The 16,436-nt window shown below is 39.3% G+C and overlaps 1 protein-coding gene across 2 annotated transcripts in view; it reads left to right on the plus strand.

The window, feature by feature from the left end:
* Positions 1-16,436, plus strand: part of LOC135210906 (uncharacterized) — a 198,912-nt gene that overhangs the window by 66,100 nt on the left and 116,376 nt on the right. For both annotated transcript variants that reach the window (XM_064243853.1, XM_064243851.1), the window contains exon 4: positions 10,518-10,917. In XM_064243853.1, the coding sequence (XP_064099923.1) occupies positions 10,518-10,917 (400 nt within the window). The remainder of the gene's footprint in view (positions 1-10,517; positions 10,918-16,436) is intronic.

The raw sequence follows: 16,436 nt of genomic DNA on the forward strand, positions 1-16,436 counted from the left end.
ATCTCGGGACTTTACAGCAACAACCTTTCGTATCTTGAAAACTTTTTGTATGTAGAGCAGTAAAATTTTTCGCATTGGCTTTCGTATCTCGAGTTTTTCGTAAGTAGAGCCTTTCGTATCTCGAGGTACTACTGTATATACAAATACAGTAGCCTAGCCTACAGTATACTGTATACTATACAGTAAGTCCTCGGGTTACGCTGGTCTCGACTTACGATGTTTCGTGGTTACGAACGCGCCCCCATAAAAATATAAAAAATAATATTTTGCGTCGTTCCGTCTTACGCGGTTTAGCGTCGTAAGCAACGTAAACAAACGCGAACTAGTTCCGGGCGCACGGCGGAAGAATACGCTTTGTGGGGGAGAGGATGGCGTCGCTTCGCTACGCTCATTCCTCGCCCATACGCCATTTTGGTTGTTTACACTGCCTCTCTCTCCCTCGTGTTGTATCGTTTTTGTAACTTTTTGCTCTTTGTTATGGCTCCCAAGCGCAAGGCGGACTCTTCTGATGGTAGTGCATCGAAGAAAAGAAAGGCCATCACCATGGAAATTAAAGTGGACATTATAAAGCGATCTGAGAAGGGAGAAACGCCAACAAACATTGGCCGCTCGCTTGGCCTTAGCCGTTCGACCGTTGCTACCATTATCAAAGATAAAGAGCGCATCGTTGAACATGTGAAAGGATCTGCTCCTATGAAAGCGACAGTGATAACTAAGCAGCGTAGTGGTCTAATAATTGAAATGGAAAGGTTATTGGTGCTTTGGTTGGAAGACCAAAATCAACGGCGTATCCCAGTCAGCCTTATGGTGATTCAGGAGAAGGCGAAAAGGTAAGGAATTGTTCTCTCGTTGTTATTGATAGGTATTTACATTAAATCATGTGGTATTTTTCAATGTTCCGACTTACGCTGAAAATCGTGTTACGACGCATCGTAAGAACGGATCAACGTCGTAACTCGAGGACCCCCTGTATATATGAAATAATTTAGTAATTTATTAATACACGCCAATTTTGGAGGTTCAATGCATTCTGACTATGATATATCAGTAGAAAAAAAATTGGACATGAAACGGGAATCAGATTTGGACTGACAGTGGCATACCTAATTGAGTGATGTCAGGCTGCTGACGGTTACGTTTATTTATGAAATAAAAACAATGAATATGCATCTTTTCTGTGAATCTTTTAAAAAGTTATACATTACTGTATCCAATAATACTATTGTTTGTATTCTCATATTATTGTATCATAAAATACTAACAAAGCAGTAAATGTTTTGGTTTGGAAATCAGCTGATGGTGAATACGAGTTTAGTTCGCTGTATTTATGTTGTATTTCGCTGTATTTAACTCAGTTCGGAGCGAATTGCCTTGCTTCTAGTTAGCATAAAATATCTAGATACTTTACTTATATAAGACAAGGTATTTTGTCATTATATGACATGTTTTTAAATCGAAATATGAAATTAATACGTCTCATGAACAAAATTATTTTTTCGATAACAGATTGCATTTTGGGCATGTTTATTGTGTAAAAATATTACGTGATACTGTTCGGTATTTTCACTTGAGTTCTTTGTAGTACGAGCTTTACAGTTAGTTGTTACTTATCTTTTATCGGCGTGAAAACACTACTAAAATGTGTTCTTTCAATACCTGAAGTTTTGATTAAAATTATTCTCTCAATTTTATTTATGATTGTGTTTGATGGCATAAAGTGGAGTTATATCCTTGTTGCGAATGCATGATAATAGTCATTAGCAGCGCAAATAGTAAGCTGCGTGTGTGGAGAGGTGGGAGCTGGGGAAAAACTGTCATATGTTCAGCTGGACACCATTCTTTCTTGCTCAAGTTACTTCCTAGTTGTTTTAGTTGTGGGTGGTTGTTCATTGTTTTCTCAGCTTCAGCTACAAATGCAGCTTAAATTTAGCAGTATGTACTGTATACTGTATTTCTATGCTGGTATTTTCTCCATAGCGAATAAATGAATAACGTAAAAATATATCAGTCCTATTCTACTTGGTTAACATCATTTGTAACAAAACTACAGTAATTTGTTACTAACATATGATGGCTTAAATGCAAGCAATATATTATCAGATTCGGTTGGTTGTTGTAGCAAAACAACTGTTATTGTTCAGTTGGTTATGGGTGCAGCATTTAAGCAACAATTATATCTACTAACGATAATTTTATCATTCTCATTTGCTTTTTTAGCTGATTTAGCTAGAAGATATGACAGAGATGGAGAAAACATTAGCAGTCTGAAAAAGGAGACTCTCTCTCTCTCTCTCTCTCTCTCTCTCTCTCTCTCTCCTCGCTCTCTCTCTCTCTACTGGTTCTCTCTCTCTCCTCTCTCTCTCTTCTCTCTCTCTCTATCCTCCAAATCGTCTCTCTCCTCTCTCTCTCTCTCTGCCAAGATTTACCAAGAAGCTCATTGAATCTGCATTAAAAATGGCCGTGACAATGTCTAAGGCATAGTCAACAAGTCTAGGGCACCGTGAGGGGTATTGTGACGCCCGTAGACTTTTGAATTTTGGTTAGAGATGGATTTCGCTTAACGTCGGGCCCCCAGGAACGGAACACCTGCGGTTAACTGGGGACAGCCTGTATGTATTCTCATATTATTGTATTATAAAATACTACTAACATAGCGGTCAATGTTTTGGTTTGGAAATCAGCTGATGGCTAATACGAATTTGTCTCAATTCTGAGTGAATTTCTTGCTTCTAGTTAGTATAAAATGAATAAATATTTAGATACTTGACTTATGTGAGACAAGGGAATTTTTCGTTATATGATGTGTTTTCAAGTCTAAATATGATTGTGAACTAAATTTTTTTTTTTTCATTAACAGATTATGTTGGCGGCATGTTTATTGAGGAAAAAAATTATGTGATCCCAATCGCTATTTTCAAGATATTTATCTTTTATTTATCTTATATCGGCATGAAAACAACAGTGAAATGTGTTCTTTCAAGCCCAGTAGTTTTGATTAAAATGATTTTCTCTCAATTTTATCTACGTTTGTGTTTGATGGCACAAGTTTATGAGTTTTATCCTTTTTGCTAATGCATGATAAAAGTCATTGGCAGCTTGAATAGTTTTCTCAGCTTCAGCTACAACTTGGTTTAAATTTGAATTTAACGTATATTTCTTTGTTGATCTTTGATATACCTATAGTGAATAAAGTTATTACATAAAAATATCTCATCAGTCCCATTCTACATAACATCATTCATAACATAACTATGGTGATTGTTTACCATCGCACAATGGTTGAAATGCCAGCCAAACGGATGTTGTTATCCAATTTGGTTGTACTTAGCAAAAAAAGTTGTTTTTCGTTCGGATGTTCATGGCTGTACACATTCACACAACTAGTATAACATTAAAACAATACTTTCATCATTCTCTTTTGCTGTTTTTGAACTTATTTAACTAGAAGATGGGGTAAAGTTACTTTATTGTAATTTGGTCTCTCGTAAAATCAGATTATCGTAAGTCGAATTATAGTAACTTTAACACTCCCTGTACACTGTATAAAACCTTATTATACAGTGGAACCTCGACATACGAAAGTCCCAACTTATGAAAAATTCAAGTTATCATAAGCTTGCAGAATTCGTTCGTTCATATACGATTTTGTTTGTTAACGTGAATTCGTGTTAGTGATTTCGCTTTGTACTTTATCGTGTTGTGTGAGAACTTAATTAGTAACCTAATTACATATGTATAGTCATGGGTCCCAAGAAAGTTGCTGAAGTTCACGGAAAGAAGAGGATGCTTTCTATGGAGACAAAAGTGGAGATTAACAAGAAGTATGAGGCTGACATGCGGTTGAGTGTGATCGCTAAGGAATACGGCCGAAATCTATCAACGATAGGTACCATACTTAAGCAGAGGGAAGCCATCAAAGCAGCTACATGACTATTTTGTCCAACAAGAGGAGCCATGTGCACGATGAGATGGAGAGGCTGCTTCTTGTATGGATAAAAGACAAAGAAATCGCTGGCGACACGATAATCAAGACGGCAATCTGTCACAATGCCAACGCTATTTTCGGCGATTTGATTGCCCAGGCTGAATACGATGGAGGAGAAGGGACATTGACGGCAACCCCCAGACTTCAAGGCTTCCCGTGGGAGGTTTGAAAAATTCCGGAAATGGACTGGCATCCATTCGGTGGTGCGGCATTGGGAGGCTGTCAGCTCGGACACGAAAGCGGCTGAAGCCTTTATTAAGACATTTGACGAGATGACGATCAACAGTTCTCAGCAAGTCTTCAACTGTGATGAGACTGGCCTTTTTTGGAAAAAAAAAGCCTCATCGGACGTACATCACGGAGGAAGAGAAGAAGCTACCTGGGCATGAGCCTATGAAAGACAGGCTTACGCTCACACTTTTTCGAACGCCAATGGGGATTGCATGGTGAAGCCCCTACTTGTCTATCATTCCGTGACTCCTCGAGCCTTCAAGGCCCACAGAGTGCTAAAGGAGAAGCTTCCAGTGATGTGGAGGGCTAATGCGAAAGCCTGGGTAACGAAACTTTTGTTCACCAAGTGGGTAAATCTGTGTTTCGGCCTGACAGTAAAGAAATTCTTGGAAGAGAAGCGCCTCCCTCTGAAATGTCTGCTGGTGTTGGACAATGCCCCTGCTCACCCTCCTGGCCTCGAGGAAGATATCTTCCGACTAACACCACCCCTCTCCTCCAGCCCATGGACCAGCAAGTGATATCGAACTTCAAGAAGCTGTATACGAAACATCTTTTCAAGAGATGTTTCGACATTACCGATACCATAAACCTCACCTTGCGTGAACTTTGGAAGGAGCATTTCGATGTTGCCACATGCATCCGACTCATCGATCAAGCTTGGCAGGAGGTTTCGAGGCGAACCGTGAATTCTTTGTGGAGGAAACTCTGGCCTGATGCCGTATCTGCCCGAGACTTCGAGGGATTCGACGTGGGCGAAGCTGTTGCAGATTCAGAAACTGTTGATGATCCTGAAACTGTTTCGCAACCAGATTTTGACGAGATCGTTGCACTCGGCAAGTCCATGGGGCTGGTCGTCGACGAGGATGACTTCAATGACCTTCTCGAAGAGCACCAAGAGGAGCTTACGACGGATTACCTGAAGGAGTTGGAGGCCATGCAACATAACGTTGTTCAAGAAGAGTTCTCTAGCAGTGGTGAGGAGGAGGAGGAGGACCCCATGACAACAGCAGAAATTAAGGATGCTCTAGCTGCTTTTCATAAGGTGCAACTATTTGTAGAAAAGAGACACCCCGAAATGCCTTACAGAGGTCATATGCTTGCGCAGTTCGATGACGTTTGCCTGAGTCATTTTAGGAACATTTCAAAAATCAGGCAGAAGCAATCTCCCTTGGATAGTTATTTTTCAATGTAGCCTTTAGTAGGAGTAAGCAAACAGGAAAAAAAATGCAAAGTATAAAAAAGTAAAAAAAATGTAAAAATCAAAAGAAAAAAAAAAAGAAATTTAATTTTAAGTATTTTGTAAAGTTAAGTGTTAACGTTTTCTGCCATTTGTTAATGTGTTTCGTAAAGTTTAGTGTTAATGTTTCCTGTCATTTTTTAATGTGTTTCGTAAAGTTAAATGTTCATGTTTTCTGCCATTTTCGGAGATCGCCTCACTCAAAAGGTAAGGTTGCACATTTTACTACAAACGTATGTAAGTACAGTATTTCTTGTACCATGTACCCTAATACACTTTATTTACAGGTATGTAGTACATATTAGTAGTATATGTAGTTTAAGTTAGGTATTGAATGGTCCAAATTGTTGTATTTCATTGTTTATTGGTCTTGAATGGTCCAAATTGTTGTATTTCATTGTTTATTGGTCAATTTAGCTTTATTATAAAATTTATGGGGGTGTTTTTGTAGGGCTTGGAACGAATTAGGCAATTTACATGTAAAATGTGGTTCAAGATACGAAAAAGTCAGGTTACGAAGGCCGCTTTGGAACGGGTTAATTTTGTATCCAGAGGTACTACTGTATCTTTATACATACTCTCTATTATGTTTTTATACAATGTGTTATTTAGAAATATATTTTCCATATTTAATAATATGAAACAAAAATATGGGGTGGCATTTTGAGGGTTGGAATGGATTAAGGGCATTTTAAGTATTTTCTATAGGGAAAATTTATTTGATGTGCGAGCAAATTGAGCTACGAGCTAGGCCACAGAACGAATTAACTCACAGGTCAAGGTACCACTGTATTTTAATGAAAAACTACAATATTTAGTGAATACACAGTATTGCTCTCTGAAAAAAGTGAATTAGTAATGATAATTTTAGAGATGCAGCCATAAGAAAAATCTGCAGATTAGTGAAATTTCCCCACAAAAAGTGAATGATATTTCGGGGGAGCACTGTAGTTCACTTACAGAATCCATCAAACAGCATACATATCCTTAAAATAATCAAAATATCAATGAAACATTATTTCGCTTACAGAATCCATTTATACTTTGCTTAGATTGGAAGTAAAAACCACAGTTCTCTCTTTCTTTCTCACACTATACTGTACAGTCAACCCCACCCCCCATATTTGCAGATTTTTCTTTGGACCTTATCTACCCATTATTTGCCGGGAAATTCGCCTTTTCATGGGTTTTTCTGACGATAACTATTCACAAATTAGTGTATTTTGATATTATTTTCATGACTAAATACATTTTTATGATACAAACATGACTTACTAATTTTTAAATAGTATTAATATTGATTGATACAGGTTTGGTAAGTTTAATAAGATTAAATATCACATGATAAAAATACCAATTCTCTCTCCATTACTGAGATGAGAATTTTTTGGTACGTGTATGTATAACATGTTTATTAACCCTCTTACGCCGAATGGACGTATTAAACGTCGAGTCAAAATGTCTCCCGTATGCCGAATGGACGTATCATACGTCGGCTCAAAAAAGTTTTTTTAAAAAGTCACGGAAAAATATATAGGCCTACCAGCCGAAAACTTTTGAATCACGCGCCTTGGGGGATGCTGGGAGTTCACAGATCAAGGCGTTGTTTTGTTTACAATCGCTACGCAGGCGCGCAAGTGCGAATTTCTTTCTTATCGCACTAAAAAGTATCAGTGACACATCTCAAAAATTATTTTGTCACTTTGACATAATTTTTGCACCATTTTAAATTATCCTTTACATGAAGTATTATATATGAAAATGTGCACAATTTCATGTAAAATACAACAAAAAAATACTCATGATTGTAGCTTTTATCAGTTTTGAAATATTTTCATATAAATAACAATAAGTGCAAAAATTTCAACCTTCGGTCAACTTTGACTCTACCGAAATGGTCAAGAAACGCAATTGTAAGCTAAAACTCTTATATTATAGTAATATTCAATCATTTGCCTTCATTTTGCAACAAATTGAACGTCTCTAGCACAATATTTCGATTTATGGTGAATTTATGAAAAAACTTTTTCCTTACGTTTGTGCGATAACTCTTCCGATAAATTTTTTCATGCGATTGTCCTAATGTTTGCACCCTTTTAAATTTGCCGTTACATAAAGTTTTATATATGTAAATGTGCGAAATTTCATGCACAATACAACAAAAAACAACCCATGGTTGTAGCTTTTATCAGTTTTGAAATATTTTCATATAAATAACGTTAAGTGCAAAAATTTCATCTTTCGGTCAAATTTGACTCTACCGAAATGGTTGAAAAACGCAATTGTAAGCTAAAATTCTTATATTCTAGTAATATTCAATCATTTACCTTCATTTTGCAACGACTTGGAAGTCTCTAGCACAATATTTCGATTTATGGTGAATTTATGAAAAAAAAAAATTTTCCTTACGTCCGCGCGGTAGCTCTTCCGAAAAAATCAAAATTTTTTTTGTGCGATTGTCGAAATGTTTGCACCATTTAAAATTAGCTGTTACATAAAGTTTTATATATGAAAATGTGCGCAATTTCATATAAAATACAACTAAAAATGATTGAAGGTTGTAGCTTTTCTCTTTTTTTGAAATATTTGCATATAAATCACGATAAATAGAAAAAAAACCACGTTTTGTCAAATTTGACTCTACCGAAATAGTTGAAAAACGCTATTGTAAGCTAAAACTCGTACGGCCCAGTAATATTCCGTCATTTTTCTTCATTTTGAAACAAATTTGAAGTCTCTAGAACAATATTGTGATTTATGGTGAATTTTTGAAAAATATATTTAACTTCACTCCGCGCGCCAATTTGCGGCCGCAAGTCTCCGAAATACGTACATCGCATTATCCTAATATTTGCTCCTTTTCATATTAGCAGTTTTATAGAGTTTCATATATCAAAATGTGCGCAAATTCATGAAAAATACGATAAAAAATAATTGAAGGTTGTAGCTTTTTTCATCTCTGAAATATGTGCATATAAAAAAATTTATATTAAAAATTTCGACATTTGGTCAAATTTAACTCGTCCGAAATGGTCGAAATCTGCAATTCTAATCTAAAACTCTTACAGTATCGTAATATTCAATCATTTGTCTTAATTTTGAAACAAATTAGAAGTCTCTAGCAACAATATTTAGATTACGGTGAATTGAATAAAATATTTTTTTTAACGTCCGCGTGGGTTACGAATTTGATCAATCATTTTGTGATAATATTTTTCTGTGTGTTGCTTTTATTTTTTGTTTTACTATGTATTATATATCAAAACTGATTGCAATTTAGTGTACAATACAACGAAAAAAAGTAACTCGTTAGCTTTGACTGTTTTTTGCACAGCGTGATTTGAAGTACAATTATCTATGAATTTTTTTTTTCGCTACCATATATCGCATTATTTACATATGATAATGATATTATTTTTCATTTCTGATGATTGCATACTAAACTTCAGGCAGTGACAAAAAATGAGCCAAAAATGAACTCTTAATCTTCAAAACTAAGCGCGCTGTGTTTTTTTGAAAAAATTATTTTTTCCGCTTCCTCGCTCACTCCAAACCGGCGCCGGCATACGGGAGAGGTTTTGAATTTTAGGGCTTCGGCGTAAGAGGGTTAAGTTTATTAATATTTTCAAATAGTAATACTAATAATATAACTGTAATTACAAAATTTATATGTAATAGTATTTTAAATACAATAATCTTTTCATTTCTCTCTCTCTCTCTCTCTCTCTCTCTCTCTCTCTCTCTCTCTCTCTCTCTCTCTCTCTCTCTCACTGAGATGAGATCATTGTTATGGGATATGTATGTAATAAGTTTATTACTATTTTCCAAAAGTAATATTAATATCAATATACTACTACTACTAATAATAATAAAGGGATTTTGACGTAGGAAAAATCTATTTCTGGGCTCGGCCGTGTCGCACTTTAATTACAAAATTTATGTGTGTGTATTTTAAAGGAATACAATAATCTTTCCATTTCACTTGTTTAAATACTGTAAGGACAATCTCTCTCTCTCTCTCTCTCTCTCTCTCTCTCTCTCTCTCTCTCTCTCTCTCTCTCTCTCTCTCTCTGATATTGGTTGTGTGTATATATTTTTAATGGTAAAATGTTCAAGATGACTTTTAAATTATATTAATAATATCAATTCAATGGTATATTTGATGTAGGATGATACTTCAAGTATACATTTGGTATTTGAACTTCAAAATAGGTAGATATAAGCATTTTTAGAGGGGAGTTCTAACTATTCGTGGGTTCAAGCTATTCTCGGGGGGGGGGGGGTGTCTAGTACCCATCCCCGCGAATACGGGAGGGAACAGTATACATATATCTATTTAATTACTGGGTAAGTATATACAAAAAGTTATTTTATTATAAAATATGTTTTTATGTAGGAAGGCCTATATTTGGTAGTGGCTGTAAGTCCTCAAACCCAACCACTTTCCCTGATGAAAAGGTGCGTGACTGGGGTGAACATGCATCTTGTACAGACCTGGCATGTAATGGGAAAATAGCCAACACACGTATTGTTGTCACATCTGTCTGAGTAGGATGAAGAGAAGACCGAGGTAGTTGGTGTGGACAGGAGATAGAGCCTTCTTGTCCTGATTCCTTTATGTTTTATCAGTGTTCCAACAAGCAGCACTATTCTAACCAAGACCAACTTTAATAATTCTTTGAGGTTGGCTGGTCAGTCTTTTGGAACCTTGGAGGACCACGAGAGTGTAGCTCCTTTAGGGACTCACAGTGGCTACCTAAAATAGGTTTTCCTGTGTCATAACCTTTTTTTTATGTACTAGAACCAAAAATGGCTTAAATTTAAAAATGTTTTTTTATTATAAATTCTATTTTATAACTAAGTGCCAATCTCTTAACACATGGATTAACAGTGTATTTATATTGAAGGAGGATTATCTTTCTATTTAGTGGATTATTTCAATTTTCTAGCTACAGTATTCTCCTAGCAGCTTTATCATATCACTACCAGTAATTTAGTTAGCAAGACTTAACTAGTTGCCAATAATTTTAAAGTTAAGATAATTCACTTTACTTTTGATTCCAGATACATGCATCATGTTCTTCTCCATCTTTAGTTATAAACATAACTGAACCTGGTGACTACAGTATTCGTGTTAATGTTTACATTGAAGTAGCTGATCATATCATCACCACAACAACTACAACCACGACCACTACCACCACAACAACAACCACCACTACTACACCAAAGCCTAGCAACCAGACAACCACACTAGCACCAGTCACTACTCAAAAACCTACACCACCACCAACAACTCCAACAGTAGCACCGTCCAACATCACTACCACAACACCAGAACCGCCACCACCCATTCGACCGAATTGGAAGTGTGATGGGTATTGGCCTGAGTACCCTTCACGCATTGGATACGGAAAGAGCATGTTCAAACCTGGCTACTTCTATGTTGATATATCTGCATCAGGTAAGCTGCTATTACATTTACCTTATGGACAGCAAACTTGAATGAGTTAAATTTGTAATGCTGTACTTTTTTACCTTTTTGAATGGGTGTTTTTAACAGGGAAACAAAAAAAATTATATCTTGATCATTTAGGATTGTTCAAGATTAGTAGCAGGATAATTGAAATACAGTACTATATAATTAGTATTTAATAGCCAGTCATGATTATTCAATTTATATTTTTAAAAATTTATTGTTAAATCATTTACTATTGTATATTAAAACTGGCAGTCCCTGGTTATCGGCGGACTTGGTTATCAGTGATCCGATTTTATGGCACTCATCTAGCGCTATAAGATCGGCGATTTATGGTGCCATAACAGGCTGAGTTCTGGTTATTGGTGCCATAAGGTGCCATTACATACCTAACAGAGGTGCCATAATGGTGCTTATGGTGCCGATAACCAGTTATCGGTGCCATAAGTGCCATTATGGCGCTTAAATCACAGAGTTTTGGTTAATGGCGGTTTTTGCTCATCAGCACCCCCTTGGGAACAGAACCCCCACCGATAACCGGCGACTGCCTGTATTTAACCCTTAATGGAGGGCCATGATCATATGAGGATCTAAACAGGTTTTGTGTGATGCTAACTCATATTACGTGTAATACGATTTGGATTAATGTATTGGGAAAAGCATTCACATCACTTCAGTGGTCCATAAAAGGGATTTTGACGAAGGAAAAATCTATTTCTGGGCAACGACCTGTGTCGTCCTGTGAAATGGTTCCTTTGATACTATTTCTTAGGTATAAATATTGCTATTCATCCTAGAGAAAAAAGAAACAATATAATGACAAGATAAATGGCTCGCTCACCTTTAATAAAGGTGTTGGTATAGTTAAAAGAGCGAGTGGAATCACTACCAGAGGTCCCTTGCCATTTAGCTTCTTCCTTCGACAAAACCCCCAACTACGGAGGAGCCGTACTACAGCTCCCGGTACCCTCTACTACTACCTTGAGCGCCTCCGACGCCTGTGACGTCATTCCTGAAGATAGCATCCAAGCTTGGGGTAAGCTGGGTGAGGACGACTAACTACAGGGTGGGATTTTACAGGGCGACACAGGTTGTTGCCCAGAAATAGATTTTTCCTTCGTCAAAATCCCTTTTCTGGGCTTAGCCTGTGTCGCCCTGTGAAATAGTACCAGAGAATTGCAAAAACACCAAGCTTGGGGACAGCACAGATATACAAGAAGGTAAAAACAAACACCTGTAGGGTTAATAGTATAATGATCAACTTAAGAATACAGTCTTACAAATTATCGACTAACAGTAGGAACCCTAAATCATGGTTAATAACTTACAGATAATTATCCTACAACTTGAAGATAAAAACATATAAAGTAGGCTTAAGGTAAAGACATAAAGTTGACATATATACACAAACAATAGGACTGATTCACAAACCAGAATAATGAATGTAACAGCAACACTCAAGGGAATACACATATCAGAGGCGACCTAACTAAGTAAGGGTGCAATGGGTCAGGCAGAAGGGAAAGCTACAAGGAAAGTTAGAAGAATTTAAATAGTGTCAGGAGAAACTGTGTTTCCAGCTGCCACTGCTGGGAATTTGAGGGCTTCTAAGGATTTTAAGTAGTGACGTTTAAAAACTGTCGGGGATTTCCAGCCTGTATATTTCTTAAGATCGTCAAAATTCATATGTTGAAAGTAGTTAATAAAGGTGGCCACTGCCCTAACATCGTGGGCCCGGGGAAAGGAATCCGGGTTGGTCTGTTTAATGAAGTATAAGATTTGTTGTCTGATCCCTTTTAGGGAGATTGTACCACCCTTCTCTCTAATGAACAACGGACCTGAGGATCTTAGGGTTGTTCTACCTAAGTAAGCTCTCAAGGAGTTAACTGGACAAAGAGAATTGTCTTGAGGTAGTGGTAGGATTTTCCACGAGGACCACCTGTCCTGTGGATCTTCATTTTTGGCTAGAAAGTGGCGATCTGGGGATAGGAGAACTTCCCCTAAGGGAAGGAACTCAATGTGACCTGGTTCCCTTGATAAGGCTGACAGTTCAGATATCCTAGCTCCTGAGGCTAGACTTAGTAAAAATAGAGTTTTCCTCAGGAGAGTTATATAGTTACATGAATCATTATTAATGTCCGAGGCCAGTTTGAGGACATCATTCAGAAACCAAGAGACTGACTTAGGTCTCTCTGATGGTCTAAGTCTAGCACAAGCTTTCGGAATAGAGGTAAAGTAAGAATCCGTAAGATCTATACTAAAACCAAACTGGAAGATCTTTTTAAGAGCTGATTTGGTAGTAGTAATAGTGCTTGCTGCTAGTCCTTTCTCAAACAATGATCTAAAGAAAGATATGGCTAGGTTCGTGGTCATGATTTGTGAGTTTGAATCCTTGAGAAACTTTGCTAGTTTCTTAATAGACTAGTCATATTGACGCAGGGTAGATTCCCTTTTATCCGACTCCAAGAATGAAATATTTTGGGGGTCAATGTCCGCATTCCTCATAGCCGCGAACTTCATGAAATCCATAAAGTTAGGGTTTTCTGAATTCTTGAGGAAGCGGACACAGTCTGCGTTTGCACTAACTGTGTAAGTTTGGGGTTGGGAATCTGTAGAGGCCGGAGTCTCAACTCTAGAAGTAGAGGAAACCAATTGCTCTTGGGCCAGTTGGGGGCTACTAGAGCCACCCGGCCCTTGAATGACCTGAGTTTGTTCAGTGCTTTCAGAAGAAGGTTCACCGGAGGAAAGAGGTAAATCTTCTTCCATGTATTCCAATCTAGGATCATGGCGTCAGTAGCATATGCCAGAGGGTCCAGGTTGGGTGCCACGTAACGAGGAAGTTTGTGGTTCGATTCTGTGGTAAAGAGGTCTACCTGAAGTCCCGGGACTTGTTGACTGATCCAATTGAACGAGTTCCTGTCCAGTGCCCACTCCGATTCTAACGGAACGGAGCGAGATAGGGCATCTGCCACTACGTTCTTGACTCCTGCCAGGTGAGTGGCTGACAGGTGCCATTTATTCTTGTTTGCCAGAGATAAGATGGCTATCATGACATGTTTCAAGTGGCTTGACTTGGATCCGCCTCTGTTTATGCAGTGGACTACCACTGCACTGTCCAGAACTAGCTTGAAATGTGAGTTCTTGGATGGCCGGAGCCGTTTCAGTGTGAGAAACACTGCCATGGCTTCCAGTACATTGATATGTAGCTGGCGGAATGTTGGGGACCAGGTTCCTTGGACTTTTTTGTACTGAGAGTATCCTCCCCATCCTGTTAGTGAGGCGTCCGTGTGGATCACTAATGATGGTGGAGGGAATTGCAGGGGAACTGCTTTTGATAAGTTTTTTACCTCCGTCCAGGGGCGGAGACGTTTTCGTAAGATCGCCGGGATAGAGGCTAGTCTGTCCCGTGATCTGCAATTCGCTTTGGAACGCCATACCCTGTTTATATCCTTGAGTTTGGCTCTCAACAGGATGTCTGTGATTGAAGCAAACTGGAGTGAGCCCAGGATTCTCTCCTGGCACCTCCGGGATGTTTGACGTTGTTTGAGAAATTGCTCTGTAGCTCTTGCTATTTCTTTCCTTTTCAACGACGGAATTGACAGTGTGTGTGACTGTAAGTCCCACTGAAGACTTAACCACTGGAATCGAGATTCCGGTGTTAGTCTGGACTTGGTTTTGTTTATTTGGAAACCTAGATGTTCCAGAAATTTGATTACTTTGACCATTGCTTCCTTGCATTCTTTGGGATTCTTTGCCCAAATAAGCCAATCGTCCTGATAAGCCACTAGCATTATTCCCTGTTTCCTTAGTTCTTGGACAACTGCTTCCGCCAACTTGGTAAATATCCTGGGGTGTATGTTGAGCCCGAACGGCATTACTTTGAAGGAATAGGACTTGTTTCCTAGTTTGAAGCCTAGGAATGGTCGGAAGTGTCTGGCTATGGGAACATGATAGTAGGCATCTGTAAGATCTATAGAGGTTGTGATGGCCCCACGGGGAAGTAAGGTCTGTACCTGCGAAACGGTCAGCATCCTGAACTTGTCGCAATGAATGTATAAGTTCAGATGGGACAAGTCTAGGATGATCCTTCGGTTTTCCGAGTCTTTCTTTGGCACGCTGAACAAGCGTCCTTGAAATTTTAAATTGTTGACTCTTGAAACTACTCCTTAGAGAAGGTGGTCTTTAGTATACTCTGTCAATTCCGTTGTTGGTGTTTGATAGAATTTGTTGGTTGGAGGAGGGCCCTCTAGCCAACTCCAACCCAGGCCTTTGGTAACTATGCTTTGAGCCCAAGGGCTGAACCTCCACCGGTGACGGAAGAGGTACAGTCTCCCTCCTACCTTGGCACTCTCACTATTGGGTTGCCAAGGGACGAGCCTCTCGCTCCCAGGAAGCCTCTACCCCTACTTGCAGCCCTGCCGGATCCCCTATGGCGAGAGGCACCCCTAGCTCTGCTGCCTCTCGCGAACCTGTTGAAGGCCTGAAAGTTTTGACCTTCGTAGGTAGGGTTGAAAGCTGGGGAGACTGCATAAGAGGTGGAAGGTTGGGGTTGCTGTGACTGAGGAGTCACGACCAAGAATTGCTGCTGGCTCTTGGAGGAGGAGTGCTGCTGTCCTTGAGGCACCTGTACGGCCTGGACAAGCGTCTGCTGAGGAGTCTGGAAGGGTAAGAACTTCCTGGGCTTCTTCTTAATCCTTGGGTTCGAACTAGATGGTTCCTGCTTCCTCTTTGGTACTAGACCCCACCTGACTTTGAGGCTCTGATTCACCTTAGATGCCTCGTGCAAGACCTCCGCCACCACTGGGGCAGGGAAGAGGTCTGTCCCCCGAATTGAGGAAGCTATGAGCTTGTTAGGCTCATGACGGATAGTGGCTTCAGCCAAGACATGCTTCCTGCAATTCCTCCTGGCGACTAAAAAGTCATAAAGGTTACACTGCGTGGTGTGCAGCAGACCCTTAGCCGTGACTGAATAACGGCTCTCGCTGGTATACCAGAGCCGTCATTTCAGCCGTCGTCATAGAGGAGAGGGATCTTGCCAGCCTAGTCTGGGCGTCGAACTCCGTCTGGATGAGGGAGTCCGGCAACCTAGGAAGCCTCTCACTAAAGAGGGTGGTGGCGCAGTCAGATTTAAGCTTGCCTACCGAGAAAGTGGGCACAGCACCTTGGAAGTAGGCATCAGAGCCCGGGATCAGGAGAGAGGTGGGTTCCGTCTGTCGGAGTTGAGGTAAGGGCTCATCCTTCAGAGCTGCTTGAAATGTTGCTTCCACTACCTTAAGGGTAAGTGGAAGGGGAGTGCCCTCCACCGGAGTAAAAATGGTGAAGGGACTCCTGAAAGCCGTGATGCGTGTGTTCTCGCATCCCCACTCTTCTAAGCTCCTCAGCAGAGTATGTTGCGCCTGTTCCCTAGGAAGGATCACAGTCTCCTTGGGGACTTTTTCTTCCTTCATCATGGCTGCCTCGGTTAGGCGGACGTAGCCCATGATTGGGGGTTGAATGCCTTCGAT

Source organism: Macrobrachium nipponense, chromosome 4, assembly GCF_015104395.2.
Source record: "Macrobrachium nipponense isolate FS-2020 chromosome 4, ASM1510439v2, whole genome shotgun sequence".
NCBI classification, from domain to species: Eukaryota; Metazoa; Arthropoda; class Malacostraca; order Decapoda; family Palaemonidae; genus Macrobrachium; species Macrobrachium nipponense.